The sequence below is a fragment of the Anas platyrhynchos genome, chromosome 9, assembly GCF_047663525.1.
Source record: "Anas platyrhynchos isolate ZD024472 breed Pekin duck chromosome 9, IASCAAS_PekinDuck_T2T, whole genome shotgun sequence".
NCBI lineage: Eukaryota > Metazoa > Chordata > Aves > Anseriformes > Anatidae > Anas > Anas platyrhynchos.
This window is the reverse complement of record NC_092595.1, coordinates 7,553,259-7,569,166: the sequence shown is the minus strand read 5'-3', so window position 1 is coordinate 7,569,166 and position 15,908 is coordinate 7,553,259. Positions and strand designations below refer to the sequence as shown.

Sequence of the window (15,908 nt, the reverse complement as noted above, 5' to 3'; positions counted from 1 at the left end):
GCGGGCGCCATTTTGAGGAAGGGCAGAGAGCTCCCCGTGCTTCCGGCGCCTTCGTGCGCGACGTCCGCGGCGCCGGGGAAAATGGCGGCGGCCGCCGCGATGGCCGCCCTGAGCCGGCGGCTGAGGGGAGCGCTGCGGCTCGCAGGAGCGCGGCCGGGCCGGGCGGCTGCCGGGCTCCCCGGGTAGGCAGCGGGGCCGCCTGAAGGCGGGGGGGCGGCAGGGAGCCTGGGAAGCCGCCCGTGGGCTTTCTCGCTGGGCAGGGGCGCGGGGGTCCGCGTTCTGGGACCTCCGCTGAGGTGCGGGTTTGCGGGGCGGGGTGAGGGGAAGGAGCCGGTAGGTGTAGTGCTGGGAGCTGCCACCTCTGGGTTTTGCAGCCCTTATTATGCTATTAGCGTGTGGTTTTAATTCATGCTCCTATTAGCTATTTACTTAAACTCGGCGTACTTAAACACGCCTTCTGCTTATGTTAGCTATTTACTTAAACTCACCATTCTGAATGGTGTTGTTCATTTACTTATTCTTTTCTCAATTTTAAAATCTGTATTTGTTTTTTGAGTATAAATAAATTATAATTGAGACAAGGGGAACACAACACCGAGATGACACCTTCATGAAGAACTGAACCCACATCTTCTGCCCCTAGACCCTGGCATCTTTCAGCCTCTAGGGTCTGTGTCTTCATGAACGAAACGTTCCCATCTGTCTGGATGTTATTTTTTTGTTTGTGTGTAATATATTGTTGTTCCTTTAATCGTTACGCAGATTAACACCAAACCTGTTCCACAAGAACCTGGCAAAAGTCGAGCCCCCCCATCAGTTGAAGTTCCTGCATACTACTCTGTCTCGGAATGGTTTGGAGGAGTTCTTTGATGATCCAAAAAACTGGGGAGAAAAAACAGTAAAGTCTGGTGAGTTATATTCAGTGTTTCTAACAGCAGCCTTTGAGCCACTTCAGCTCAGCTGAAATTTGTCCTATTTGTTTGAATTGTAGAAAGCTACGTAACTATGAATACAAGCGTAGCTAAATATCCATAAGGATAGCTTTGCAAGAGGTATTATATTTTTATAACAATGTACTTGTTCTGTTGAATCAGCTGAGACAGAAAAAGCACACTTTCAGAACAAGAAAACTTTATTAAATTAATATTTGATTTTTTTTATATATATACAGGAGATGCATGGAACATAAAACAGTTAAGGGGCAAGAGCAGTGAAGACTTGCACAAACTTTGGTAAGTTTTAGTGAAGTAGCTGCTGTCAGAGCAGGTTTTTTTTTTTTTTTCTTTTTAAATAAAATGTGTCTGTATTAGCCAGTCAATCTATTCTGCCAGCCAGGTCTGCATACATAAGCGTGTTTTGGCCTTGAAGCAGCTCAAATCCTGATACTGCTCAAAACGTGGAAGCTGTTCTGCAGTTAGTTGTATTGTAGGTATGTCCAGTATGAAGGGTTCAAGTTCAGTACAGAGGTTAAATTTGAACCCTGTGGGGCTTATGCAAATGGCAGAAAAGATTTGTTTGGAAGGGGCCTGTGCTGAAGCTAACCCCAAAATTAGGTCAGGCTGCTCAAGTCTGTATCTATTCAGAGTTTGAAAATTTCTGAGACTGGAGATTGCATTGTCACTCAAGGCAACCTGTGTAGGGGCTAAACTAGTGAATAATTGCTGGTGTATCTGGAAATTATTTTTGAAATACTGTGCTTTCTGATTTAGGTATGTCCTATTGAAGGAAAAAAACATGCTTTTGACTTTAGAACAAGAATCAAAGAGACAGCAAAAGCCCATGCCAAGTCCAGAACGATTAGAAAAGGTAATTTTTTTGTATTAGCTAAAAATTTAAGCAAAATAGCTGAGTGAAAGGTGAAGCATTCTCAAGCTTGTTAAAAAACATTTTTTAGATTATTTCTCCTTTTTCAGTGTGAGCACAACCACTGTGCTTAAGTGACACGGGGAATGGCCTCTTCACCTGTTATTCCACAGCTGTGAGAATACTCATGATGGAACTCACTACATTTGACCTATCATCTTCTTCTAAGTTTTGTCAGAGATCTTCATTGGTGGTCTTAAGTGGTCAGCACTGTGTTTTATTGGCCCATCCTGAAACTATTTCTTATTTCTAGGTACAAAAATCTATGAAAAACATTGACTTGGTAGTCAAAGAAAGAGAAACTGCTTTGAGACTCTTACAAACTGGCCATGAAAAACCAGTACCTGGCGAGTGGAGAAATGACTTCTTAGGACGCACCTACTGGTACAGAAAAGAGAACTTTTCTTTCATATATTTGAAGTTTTCTTATGGTATCTCTATTGATTAGAGCAGAAGATTTTTCTGATCAAGAAAGGGTACATATACTCTATAGAAAGAAGTATGTTTTCTAGTTGTCATTCAAGGGCTTATTGAGTTATTAATTTTTAACATGGTTGTAATTGCTGCTAAATAATTCTGTGGTTAAACTCAACCATTAACTGTAACAAAGCTAGTTCTGTGCCACTGCTAAAATTCCTGCAGTGGGAGAATGGCTGCTGCTGTGGTGATTGTGTAACACATGAAGGAACTAGACAGTACAGTTCAAGCTGAACTGTCTGGACTTCCCTCATTATAATACAAAATCCATCTATTGAGGAACCACATGCAGAAACTCAGCTGTACACCCAACAGTACGTCTGATGCAATCTGAGTGCGCTGCAGGCTGCAGATGGGTCTACACAGGCCATCTGTGCAGCCCGTATGCAAGAGAAACCCCAAAGAGAAGCAATAGTCCTGTATTTAGAGGGCAAGACTTAGGTTGCTCAGGCAGATTTGCACTTGACATGGCACTCAAACACAGGCATTCAGAAAAAAACTGTAGTAGAAACAAAGCTCTCTTCACAGTCTGTTTATAACAACTTATGAAAATTCTATTATGAAAGAGTAGTGATTTAAACTATAACTAGAAAGAATCACTATCTGTTTTGGGCCCGCTCTTCAAACGTTTACAATTCTTAAAGCAAGACTACTTTCTACAGAAAGATGCTGAGCTATGCTTGAAATGTAGAGTTACAAACCACACCAACAGAGCTGAAAGTAAATAGACAAATACAAGTTGTGTGACATACTGATCAGACGATGCTGTCACCCAAGAAGTCTGGTAGAGTTCAAGAATGGAGATAAAAAGTATACATCCTAAAATCACTTACCAATCTTTAACAGGTATACATACAAGGAATGGCCGATACCATGGTACCTGAACAAAAAATACAAGAAAAGGAAGTTCTTCTACTTACCTCATGTGAATCACTTCATCAGGTAAAATGAACTTTTTGACACAGAACACTTTCATGTGTTCCTCAGTCTTCCTCCTTCCACTGTGTAGGGAAAAGTGTGATCTGTGTTCTTTTTTCTGTTCTTATCTTAGTTATTTGGAGATTTCGCTATCTATCAGGTTGTCATTTTAAATGCGATTTAGAACAATTCCTCCCAGAGACTAGTTTTTATAGCATTCAAAAGCAGAAGACAATAATGAGTCTGCTTTGCAGGCATTTTTACCTATCAAAAGCAAATTAATACTGAAATCATTACACAGTGGGGGCATCTACTTGATTAGGGTGGTGAGCTCATCAAGGAAACTGCCTGGAAACTAACTACGCTTTCTTTATTTCAGGCTCAGACAAGAAAAATATTTACGTGCAAGGGTACGACGACAAAACCTAGAGAAGAGGAGGCAGAAGGTCTTACAAATGAAGTTTCCTCATCTTGCTGTAAATTCGCAGAGCCAGTAATATTTTTGAAGAGTGCTGCAAGCACTTAATTGAGTGTCTTTGCGCGACTGGAACATGAAAACAAGTTCTGAAACCAGTGAAAAACTTGACTGAGTGTTCTGGACAGTTTTCCATCTTTATTTTATCCCACATTTGGACCTAAAATAAATTTGTGATCTCAAATCAAAGAGCAGCTTTAGTACATAACTCAAAAATTAATCCTACTGATTTTTTCTAGGAACACTTGAAAAGTAACACTAACCAGCTATTATGAAAGTGAAATATACGTTATGAACAGCGATGAGCAGCCAGATGAAGGCATAAAGCATAGGGGTGTTTACCTGCTTTACTTTAACAGATGTGTATTGAAACTGGAGAGAAACATGAGAACCTCTAAAGCTCACATACCACACTTTGTTCCCTGATCATCTGAGACAGTCATATGTCAACCTAAGTTATGGGTGCATTCTACGTAAATACAGGGGAAATTGGGCTGTTAGTGAGGTCTGTGCATGCTGGTACTGAGCTAGTGCTGTTAGTAAGTGTGGCAGGCTGCTGCAAGGAACTCTTTCCCTAGTTTAAGTTTGGCTTATTAGAAAGCATTAAATATTTAACACATTAGCTTTTAACAATGCAGTCTTAATACCTGTATTTCTAGAGACCAATGACAAATTCAAATACTTGTGCACTGTTTTTTGCAGTGCACAGAATGTTTGTAGGTAGACTGTCTTCTGTGGAACTAAAGAAGGCGGCAAGGAACTTTTTACTCATCATTACTGCTGTCTTTTGGTGGTAAACACCTACTTTATTAAAGCTTTTAACCTTCAAAGGAGATTATTCTACATTACTACATAGAGTCCCCATTTCTACATGAAGTCCCCATTTACACAAATAGTCTCTCAGGAAGCAGGTGTGCTATGCTATATAATCTGATAAGACACCAGAAACTCCAAGGGAACCAAAACTGCATTAGATACATTCATCTCCATCATCTTGACCTGCTCTGCATCACATGAAATACCTTCCTCCCAGACAGAGGCTCTTAACAATGGTGACAAAACCCCAGAACTTGTTTTACTCTTCGTATGGTACTAAACCACTCAGAACTGTTACTGTTGCACTGTAATTCTTTTGTTTTATGAAGACAAACAGAATATAAAAAACAGAATATAAAATAAATATAGTCAAGGAAACTTAAGTGTCTGATGTAGAAGGAAAACTGAATTTACAGTCAATTCTCCAAGAGAAACAAATTAAAAGTCTACTTCCGCTCTTCACCTCTAGCTACAAGCTGTCCCATCACTTAGTACTTCACTGATGCCACAGTAACTTCATCCTTGAATGCAAACTTAAGTCTTTCTTCCAGTGTAACAGCAGCAGGTGATTGTATCGTGTTGTAGCTGACTTAAATTTGCCTCCTTTTGAAAGAGAAGCATAGTTTATCAACAACTTTGAAAACAACTTTGTCTCAAGAGCCACCTGATTATCATGGTACAACAAAAACAGGTTGTTTTGATAAATTACTTTATTGCTTGGAGGTAACATGAAACTGTTTTCAACTAGAGGCCCCAGCATTACCCACAAGGTCTTTTAAGATACTGAAAACGTAGCAGTATTGTTTATATTTTTTAAATTAGTTAAATGCTATTTGGTTTTCCACAGCTTTTAGAGTAAGGAGCAAAACTTCACCGTGTCATAATACAGAACATCATACCGTTGTAAATTTGAGTTGCTTCGCAGCATTGCAGAGCTGCATTTTGATAGCCAGTTCCTGCTGAAAAAGTCATCCCACTTCCTCTGCCCCTGAGTGCACGCTCCCCATGCAAAATGCAGGCACTTACTGACCTCGCTATGAGTCAGCCAGAGCTAAACCAGCAATAAACAAACAGCGACTGCCCCTCTCAGTTACAGCTCACTGAAAAATGTCAAGCCACATCCTGAGGTCTTCTCTGACTATTATTCCCCTAGTCTTGGGGAAAGACAATTCTCTGCTTCACTTTCCCTGTCTCTAAAAAGTTTTGTTTCTCACCTACAAAGGCATTCAGCATATTATATACATTCTTTAGAAATCTAGTGGAGAGAAATGATTGTTTACTGAAACAAAATTGCTCCGTAATAGAAAATTAGCAACCAGTGCATAATATAACATTCACTAAATGGAATGTAACACTCCATTAGACTGTAAAAGTTTACCCTGAACTGACTGCCCTATAGTAATTAGTAAATACAAACTTTCCATTTTTAAAACAGAAGAGTAATTGTTTCTCTGCAAGTACTCACAAAGTTGCTCAAATAAAAAAAAAAGAGCAAGTTTTATTAGGAAAGAAGTAAGCAATTTAAGGCCAAAGTACTAGCAAAGGAAGACTAATATATGAAAGTACGCTAGACATTTTTAATAAATTTGTGCAGGCATTTGCAAGGTTATGCCCTATCTATTAGCTAACCTGTAAAGCTGTTCCCAGGAAAAGATACTACAGAAAATAGACATTTATACAAAATTATAAAATGCTCATTATATGAATTATTGCTTTACAAAGGACAAACATCCTTTTTCTATGATAGTACCAATTAGGTTTCTTAATATTTCTAAAGGTTTGTTAAAAATGGAACTTGAATTACGCAAAAAATCCAATATAAATTTTCTACAAAAGAGTCCATCCCATTCCTGAGTATGCTAAAGCTATAAATCAGAAGAAGCACTGAGGAGGCAGCAGTTTTCACAGTAGGAGGTTTAAGGGCATTTTCTTTCTACGCACTGTTTCCCTCCTTCTTCGTATTCTTGTTTAGAAATCCACATCTGTTGAAAAGTACCCTACAAAAACAAAACAGCAACAGAAAAAGAAATTAATGTTAAGTGAAATATTAAATTCTCATAGAAGGAAAAACAAGCAAGCCAAATGATGTACGAAGAGTGACTCCACATGCTTCATAATCTTTTTCCTTTGACTTTCATAGCACTAGTGATTGAACTAAAGATAGCAAGTTGCAGTAGCAGAAGCTGATTTCAGTTGCCCTTTCTGATACTGCGAAATGAATCCCCACAAACCTTTCCAATACTCAGTAACTCGGACAATAAAGTTCATGCATGTGATGAAGGAATAGGTTTGCAACTTTCATTATATACTGCGTGTGTGTTATTTTTTATGTACCATATTTCAGGCCTGCACCTTGCCATTAGAAATAGGAGGCAAATTAAGTTTGGATTATCAGAAACACACAGATAATTATTGCTCCAGTAGCACAAACTCTTCAATGCACACATACGTGGAATTAAGTTTGTGGGTAACAGTGCTGCATAACATAGTAACAGGTTTACTAACCAAAGAAGCCAAAATTGAACCACCAATCCACGAGCTGAATCGCCGCTCCACTGTGGTGTTGTTTGCTATCAATTTCAGGCGCATGCTCTGAATAGAAAAGGAGGTAAAATGAAAGAACAATCAGGTCTAAAATGCAGACTGGTGCCCTTTGGTCACATGAGAAGGGCAGCAGAAAGAACTTGGTGTGTATACCAATATGCAGGTGGAAAACACCAGTTTTATTTATCTTGCCTTTGAGCTTATCTGCCCTGTATTTAGAATCCCAGAATAGCCACAATGCAAGAGAACAGGAGTATATCTGGCTTTTATCATGTCTCCCAACAGTGAACAGCAGCAAATGCTCGAGGCTAAAAACATAGCAGGTAAAGAGCAATACTACTCACAGGACTACTTAAAATGTATACTGGGTCTAAAACATCTTTGATGTCATTGACCCCAATTCATTAATCAGTTTTGTACCTATTCCTTCTTTTTGCTTCCAAAATGCCTTGTAGCAATAAGAGCTTTGAATGTCAACAGATTTGCCCCATGGCTATTATGAGTAACTAACTACCTTTCCCAGTTTCTCGTAACATTCATAATTTCACAGTTGCTACAAGTTGAACTTTTTTTCTTGAATATGGATATCGAAGCTCTCAAGAAAACGTAGTAGTATTAATACTTTCTCTGACATCATATGACTCCAGAAATACAAGTATGTTAAACACCAGTTTTTATCTACAAGTAGGTTTAGCTGTCTGTAACACCCAAGAAGAAAAATTTGTGTGACAAAGTGACAAGGCTTCAGACAGAATGACTGAACATGCCTCAAGCTAGCCAGCAACACTTCAGGAGAGAGGCCATCGAGGGTAAGAAAGAGCAACTGTTGCTTATGGACAGTTACAGAATGTGGAATCAATGTCAAATGGTGCAATACATACTTGTGTATTTATGCAGCAGAAAAACAAAGTGATAAATGCAGTGATTATAAGAGGTGTTTTACCGGTGGAGTTTTCTGAGACAGCTCTCTGTTCAATCTATCTGTGAAACTCTGTATTAGAGTGTTTCCTCCTGCTACAATCACGCTGCCATAGAGGCCCTAAAAAGACAGTAACGTTATGTTAATCCTGAAATCATTCTGAAAACAATTTTCACAGAATATATTATCAACAGCAATAATCCGTCACTTGATATCAACAATATTGCATGTCCCAATCCAATTAATTGTAATCATGTGAAAAATATTTCAAGAGATCTTAATGATGAACTATACAAGGAAGACAAAAGCTGTGTGATTAAAGATTCTAAATGATTTCACAGAGTATTTTCTGCTGTACAGAGCCCTACACCTACAGATACCTTCTCTATCCAAGCTGATGATTTCCTTTCAGCCAGATGTTCCAATCACAAAGAAAATGTTCGTGACACTGGAACAGTTTTCCATCTTATTAATGCTGCAGTTGGTGAACACAAGTCATGGTTTGGCCTATGCAGCCAGCCTGACTCTCTATTTAAGAGGAAAAATTTTTAAACTAACCCCCAAGCAGTCCACATCAAATTGGAATCTTTTCAAATTGACACCCAAAAATGGGAAAACACTGTTTTAAGTGTTCTCTAAAACCTCTTCCCTTCCTTCTACTTGCCCCCAACTGTCCCATATGATAGATTATGTTTTAAAAGTACGTTTCAAACAGCCCAGAAATCTGAAGATTATAAAGGTATGAGCACAAAATGCTTATCTCATCTGAAGCTAACCCACATTATGCACTACCAGCCACAAAACCTAGACATTAGCTACATACTCAGTGTTTCTACCTATACATAGAAGTCAAGAATCCCAATTTAGCATTTTGTAAAAACAAAATGGGAATCCTATACGTTCTTACATACAATTACGTAATACTGAAGAGAATTATTCAAATGTGTTTATCATTATCCTAGGAAGTCTGTATTTCTTTATCAACCACTTTCTACCTCCCCCCCCAGAACTCTGGTCAGCACAAGAAGCATCTATGCCTTAACCAGTACATCTAATACTTACCGGCCTGATGTCTATATCACACATTCCAACACTCGTTGTGACAACATGGCTCACACCCAGCATCGTGTTACCAGACAGACCCTAGAATTAAAATTAGTAATTCATACATCATCACTTCAAAAGGCCTGATTATTTTATTACTATTTAAAGGCTTGATTATTTTATTCATATATATTACGTTATTAAAGAGGGACCACATTGTTAGGGAAAGAAAGAAAAAATATTTTTATTTTTCCATTCAGCTAGCTCATCACTGCCCATTTTGAACTACATTTCCTCCTTTTCTATCCTGACCCTAATAAAACAACACAGGCAAATTTTACTGCCCCAGGAAGTTAGGAACATCATACAAAAGCAAGCCATGGGATAAACTAGTGATTTAAAGCCTTCCAACTATTACACATCACAGTTGTTTTACCTTTACATTAGAAGGGTCAAATAATCCCTCAGGGATTTTTAGACGCTCAGCACCAAAGTCACAGTTATAGCCATTAGGGAACTCATAATGAACTGTTGGCATCTGTGCTGCTACCCTGGAGCAGTCAGAAAATGACACATTAAAGTACAATGCAGAGTACAACGTCACCTAAGTAGCATTATAAACTAAGGTTTCAATGAGAGTATTCTGATTCACATGAATTACACTTCTGATAATATTATGATGCCATGCATCTTGGAATATTAAATCAACAATCACCTGTATGTATATTGTATCTCTACTTTCAGAAATAAACAGATTTATCTAATTGGCTTCTATAATAAAACAAGCTAACAGCAATGAACAAGCAAAGTTCATTGAACAACTGATAATTTTACAAGGACTAAAAAAATAGCGACGTACTGTTCATCATAGGTTGAATCTGATACTTGGAGGACAGAAGCTTGGAAGTCCTGAATGACACACTATGGAGATAAGAATTACATGGTTACATGAACAGTCTATATTTCAACAGAATTTATAGAATCAATACTGTCCTTAACATCTTCCATTTCTTTAAGAGGAAAATCTGATGCACCTGTAAACAGGAGTTCTTCACGAGACTGCCCAGGGGAGTTTTAGAGTTGGAGAAGTGACTTACATTACACATGTAGTTGTGCCAAGATCTAGTGACCTGGGGTAACTTCTCTTTTCTCTTCCAATTTGCTGGTGATCCCTCACGAACTGCCTCCTGAGATTGTAGGGAATAATTGTAGGGAATATGATCATCAGTTCACCATTTGAGCTCAGACGAACACTTACTAAAAGAAGTTACCTTCCTACCTTTGAAGCAATCATATATGGAGGAATTATCTCAATATTCATTTCCTGAAACAGTTCTCGGCACTGCATAGTAATAAAGTCTCCCGCAAGTGGTGATTTTACAATACCTAAAAGACAACAAAAATAAGAAGAACAAAAACCTGAAGACATCCCACCAACCCGGAATGCACTGAAATCAGGATGAACTCTCCCAACAAACTCTTACTTGTCAGAAGGTGCTGTTGGGTGGGGCTTATTGTTGTTTTCCCGCCCCCCCCCCCCATACTTAAGGGGATAAATATACATTTAAAAATAATAAAAAAAATGTAAAAGCAGAAGCTTGAAAAGCTGACTTAACTTTGATACTGCTGTGCTATTATCCATGAAAGTTTTTACCTTGTTGAAGTACATATCCATCATGCACTGGAATAGCAGTGGTGTGTGTTGCCCCGCTATCCAAGATGAGACCTGTGGATCTCCCATTAGCAAAACTAGCCACAAAGATTAAAGAAAATACTGTAATTTCCACCTTACACAAAAAAGCCATACAATTAGAGCATAACCAGGAATAAGGACCCTGATGTTTCATCACTTGGCTCTACAACTAGACATGCTGTTTTCCAAGGCACATCACCTCTCTATGAAGTGCACAACCTCATAGAGACAACATTTAGCTTTGACCTGTGAACTAACTTGAGCTTTGGATGCACGAAGATGACAACTAAGCTTACTGCATAGTATTGACTTCAAAGTATATCCAACTCATTTAGATTCTAAAGGTAAAAATCAGTTATTAGTTCAAAATAATTACAAATATTCATCTTAAGGCTATGGGAACTTGAAGCTCTATGTTACTGTACCTAGTAGTCTGGACAACACCATTTCAGTTCTGTAATATTTTTACCAATGGTATACAAGAACCAAAAAAAAAAAAGAAAAAAATCATTGCCTTCAAGGACAACAGTCAGAGATTGGGAGAACTTCAAACCAGAGTTCTAAAGTTAAGAAATGGAAGTTATTTACTTCCTCCCAAGATGTTTATGGAAAAATTAATTTGAAGAAGAAAATTTAGACATGCTGTTAAACTAGGAGTTGCCTAGAATAGCTTTACTGTAACTTTCCAGGGGGGAAAAAAAAGGCAGCGCAAACTTCTAAAGGATACGCTGTTAGAACAGCAGTTTTACACAAGAAAAACGCAGGGATGTTGTAGTGTTCAAACATCAATTCGGTCAGCTTTTCACGCTTTGCTCTAGTATTCCACTAAAAGGAAAAAAAAAAACACAAACATGTAAACAAGAAGAAGGTATGCTCATTGTGCAGATCATTAGAGCACACTAATGCTGGCAAGATGAGGAAATAATTAGTAGTTACAGAACATTAATGCTTATCGAGTATCAGTCCTTCAAAGAGCTTTCCAAAATAACTGACATGCCTATTTTACAGGGGGAAACAGGAAATGAAATAACTTGCCCAGCTGAAAAAACAGTAAATCTAGATTTCCCTGTTCTTGAAACATCTTCCTACAGTTCTACTCTACCCGTGATTAAGTCAGGATATATCTCAATCTACACATTACTGAAAAAGTGCATTTTTTCCAAGTCAATAATGAAGGTTAGTACTGTAAGGAAAGTTACAATGGAAGCCTCTATACAGACATCACTGAGCCATCAAACAGGAAACAGCCACTGCAAACTCATCCATACTCCACCACGTACAATCGCTCTCTCAGAGGCGACATGAAGGCAGTTCTGTTTCCCTGTTAATTTAGTGATTTTTAAAGCTATTACAGAGAACGCAAGAAATCACCTCACAATCATCAGCCAGATACAATTCAACACAATGGAAAAATGAAAGAAAATCCTATTCATAAAGACTTTATTGAAGGTATACAAAACTTTTGCATGCCCAGTCTACCTTATGTCTTCAGATTTCAACATCTGCCCTTTGAATACTGAACGTTACTAACTGACAGAAGTTGTGTCAATATTTTATTCCTGGAATTTGTATTCATCCACTTCTCTTACCCTACACAACCGTTTGCAGAAAGGAAGACAAAAAAAATAAAACTTCTCCACTCTACGTATGTATTCTCTGTCGTATAATAAGTACTAGATAGAAGACTGAATGCCCTGACAAGTTTTTATTAAGTGTCAAGTACAACATAAGACATCCACACATCTTTTTGCTTTTACTTTAGTCAGTAAACTAAGACTTTTAATTTTTTTAATTATTGAAAAATAGTAGTGCATTGAAAGTACTTTCTAACTCACGCCAACTATTTCAAATTGTTGTCTTCTTACAGCATTTTTAGTAATGCAATTATTTCCCAGAACCTGCAAAGTATTTTTAAATTTGTTGCTTCTGTAATTGAATTTTAACACTTCAAAGCTACCAGCCAGTATCAGATTTCTCCAAGACTAACGTTTATAGATTCAGCAAGAAGATACAGGTAAAACTTCTCAAAATGCAAAGCTGCTTTTACTCACTGGTGCTTCAGACATAAGGACAGGATGCAGACTTGCTTCAGATTTAATATGCATCTTGTAAGTGTGATCCAAAATTGCCTGGAAACTATCCCAGTCTTCAACTGTAATGACATTGAAGTAAGCAGATTAGTTACTTCTAAGTTCCGATCCACTTCATAAATACACAGAGGTTTCCTGATGCCTTTTTTTTTTTTTGCATAGAGCTCTTCAGTCAAAATCTGTCCTCAGTAGACCTACACCTCCTGTAGCACCTTCTGCTTTGCAGAATTCTCTTCCTCTCTGAGCATTATGATTGAAATTCAGAGTTATGATAGAAGTCCACCAACACAACAAACCACCTGCACTTTATTTTGTAAATCCAGTATCTGTTCTTATGGCCTATAGACTCTGTTCACACGTTACAGAAATAAGCTTAAGATGTATCTCCAAAGATTGCCATTTATCAAAGAAAGTGTCTAAACCAAAACCTAAGAAGAACTCTACAAGTTTTCTCTTAAGACAGGAAAACGCTCAGTATGATATTAGAATTTCCTTAATGAAAGCAGATCCGTTTCTTTATGGTCCTGTTCTCTAAACCCAAGATTAAAAAAAAAAAAGTTAGCATATGTGTACGTGAAAGCTATGACTTCCTGCAGCCTAGCAATGCAACTTCTAAAACAGATAGAATAAGACAGAGCACCATACTCATTCCATTTTTTAAAGGTGAAATGGCCTCCATATTTTCCCTTGGAACTCTCAGGGCATTGGTGTCTATGTAGTAAGTCGGGCCCCCTTGTTTGCCCTTGTCACCATCTATCTCCATCAGCGTGCTGCCATTGTCCCTTTCCAGCACCACACCAATCGCTGTTGGAAAGTCAACCTGCAACGCAAAAGGTAAGCCAGGTATGAAAATGTGTCATGTTCTGCTTGGATTTTTTACTAACAGAATTCAGAGTTTAACTTATTGAATACAGTAAGAATATATACATAAATTCTGAAAACTCATAATTAATAATGAAGTTCTAAGTCAGTGTTATGCCTCGGCTGAGCCACGCAGCTCCTCACCTTTGGACAGTCCTCGCCTGCATAGCCTGCTCTCACCGTGTATGAGCCAATGTCAAAAACAAGAGCGCCGACTTCATCTGAAAAGACCATCAATGAAGAGGCAGTGAATGGTTATTGCACCCCACCACAGTCCTGCCTTGAGTTTTCCCTGCCCTGTTTTGCTTGCAAGAAAAGCGAAGCGAGCTGAAGCATCTTTCCAGAGGCACAGCACAAGTTCTGTACTGGAGACACGGGACAGGCAGCTGAAGGATGCTGAGCGACTTTAATTGGGGTGAGGACAGGCTGGAGCCGGGACAGCGCTACACCTCAACCATATATAAAAAGGAGGGTGATTTTAGGAGAAGGGGGCACAGTGCCACCCCAACACAGCACCACACGCAGCCCTCGCCCTCTCGGCACGGCGAGGCGGACAGCTCGCACCCCGGGGGCCGGCCAGGACCGCGGAACAGGGCCCGCAACCACCCTCAGGGCTCCCTTGGGCCCCCAGCGGGGCGCCCCACACACCCCAAAACACCCCAAAATACCCCAAAACACCCCAAAACCCCCGGGGCCGCCTCTTCTGCCTCAGGAAGCAGCGAAGAGGGAGTCGAGAGGGCTCGGGCCGGGCCGCGGCCCCCTGAGGGAGCGGCGGGGGCGGCCTGAGGGGGGCGCCGGGCCGGGGGATGAGGGGGGGGGCCGGGACTCACCGCCCCCGTACACGCCGCCGCTCATGGCTGCCGCTGGGCCCCGCCGCGCCTCGCCTCACCGCGCCGCCCGGCAACAAAAGCGCCCCGGGCCCGCGCCCCGCCGGCCAATGGCAGCGCAGCTCCCGCCCGCCCTGCCCAACGGCCCCGCTATCTGGCCAATCGGAGGAGGGGGAAGGAGGGGTTTAGGTGGAGGATAGCCAATCATGAGGAGGGGAAGGGAGGGAAGGGGAGGGCGGTGCGTGAGGGGAGGGAGGGGTGGGGGGTGCTGAGGGGGCGTTGCTGTGTGAGGGGGCGGATGGCGGGTGGGGGGCTTGGCTGGGGCGGGCTGGCTGTGGAGAGGCGAAATGGGTGCTGCAGCTAGCCCTTCACGCAGTCGTAGAATCATTAAATCATTAAACACAGAATCGTTAAGGTGGGAAAAGATCTCCAAGATCATCTGGTCCAACCAAAGTCACCCACTGTACCGCATCACTAAGCACCACGTCCAACCTTGAACACCCCCAGGGACGGTGACACCGCCACCTCCCTAGGCAACCCGTCCCAACGCCTGGCTGCTCCTTCTGAGAAGAAATGTCTCCTCATTTCCAAGCTGAGCCTCCTCTGGCACAACTTCAGAACACTCCCTCAAGTTCCTTCATCAAATCGTTCCTGTGCCTCTCCGTTGGGTGCCCCCACTGAGAATAAAATAAATGTGGGTTTGTTTCTTACATCAGGTGTCTCTTGGTAGCCCAGCCTTACGTTGTTCCCTTTCCTCTCAGGACACTCCTTTGCATGTCAGCGACCTCAGGACAAAAATTATTGCTAGCAGTCTCACCTCATCTCATGTCTGTAGGTATTTCAGTGCTTCCTACAAAGCTTTGTTTCTAAATTGTGACCTAGTTTCAATTATATCTTTATTTACACTGAGTTTAATCAGTGAAGTAAGAAGAGAGAGAGAATTAATGTTTGGTGCACCCAGTAGTTTTATTCAGGAGTTTCTGTAAAACTGTTGCGAGTAGAACCAGGACTACAACAAGTATAAGAAGTTTCAACAAATGTTATACCAGTGAAGGAGAGGAGCAGACTAGGTGTGTGCGTTTGGACTCCAGCTCCGAAGATACTGCAATTGAAGTTAAACTGATCACCAGCAGTCTTCCCTTGAGTTTTGGCCTGGACCAAAGCACAGAAGAATAGTGAAATCAAAGAAGAATGGACAACCAGTTGGGTGGTTTTATTTTAAGCATGGTTATGGGAATGTCAGGATGTGGTTGGACATATTAGCTCTCAAGGGTAAGGAGTTTAATTTGACACAGTCTGATTCTCTTTCTTGAATGAAAACTTCATAATTCTATCTTGCAATTAAGAAATTTGTAGTTTTTACATAAGTTATAATACAGTA

The 15,908-nt window shown here is 40.3% G+C and overlaps 2 protein-coding genes across 2 annotated transcripts; one reads left to right on the top strand and one right to left on the bottom strand.

The window, feature by feature from the left end:
• Positions 1–22: 22 nt before the first annotated feature.
• MRPL47 (mitochondrial ribosomal protein L47) lies at positions 23–6,547 on the top strand. The gene is made up of 7 exons (XM_027464521.3): positions 23–182; positions 763–908; positions 1,172–1,232; positions 1,710–1,806; positions 2,117–2,247; positions 3,187–3,282; positions 3,638–6,547. Exons 1-7 carry the CDS (start codon positions 82–84, stop codon positions 3,753–3,755), a joined length of 750 nt encoding a protein of 249 aa, XP_027320322.1. The 5' UTR covers positions 23–81; the 3' UTR covers positions 3,756–6,547.
• On the bottom strand, positions 5,242–14,672 carry ACTL6A (actin like 6A). The gene is made up of 14 exons (XM_027464519.3): positions 14,531–14,672; positions 13,845–13,921; positions 13,485–13,659; positions 12,801–12,901; positions 11,477–11,574; positions 10,711–10,805; positions 10,336–10,442; positions 10,154–10,243; positions 9,916–9,977; positions 9,493–9,607; positions 9,075–9,155; positions 8,037–8,132; positions 7,055–7,141; positions 5,242–6,546 (listed from the first exon to the last, which is right to left on the bottom strand). Exons 1-14 carry the CDS (start codon positions 14,553–14,555, stop codon positions 6,466–6,468), a joined length of 1,290 nt encoding a protein of 429 aa, XP_027320320.1. The 5' UTR covers positions 14,556–14,672; the 3' UTR covers positions 5,242–6,465.
• Positions 14,673–15,908: the final 1,236 nt, after the last annotated feature.

Excerpts from the sequence above, each read along its gene's own strand:
- MRPL47 (XM_027464521.3), top strand. The coding sequence starts at position 82 with ATGGCGGCGGCCGCCGCGATGGCCGCCCTGAGCCGGCGGCTGAGGGGA. Across the intron at positions 183-762 it reads GCGGCTGCCGGGCTCCCCGG|ATTAACACCAAACCTGTTCC; the intron begins GTAGGCAGCGGG and ends ATCGTTACGCAG. Across the intron at positions 1,807-2,116 it reads GTCCAGAACGATTAGAAAAG|GTACAAAAATCTATGAAAAA; the intron begins GTAATTTTTTTG and ends TCTTATTTCTAG.
- ACTL6A (XM_027464519.3), bottom strand. The coding sequence starts at position 14,555 with ATGAGCGGCGGCGTGTACGGGGGCG. Across the intron at positions 10,806-11,476 it reads AAAACTGCTGTTCTAACAGC|TTTTGCTAATGGGAGATCCA; the intron begins GTATCCTTTAGA and ends CTTTGTGGCTAG. Across the intron at positions 6,547-7,054 it reads GTTCAATTTTGGCTTCTTTG|GGTACTTTTCAACAGATGTG; the intron begins GTTAGTAAACCT and ends TTGTTTTTGTAG.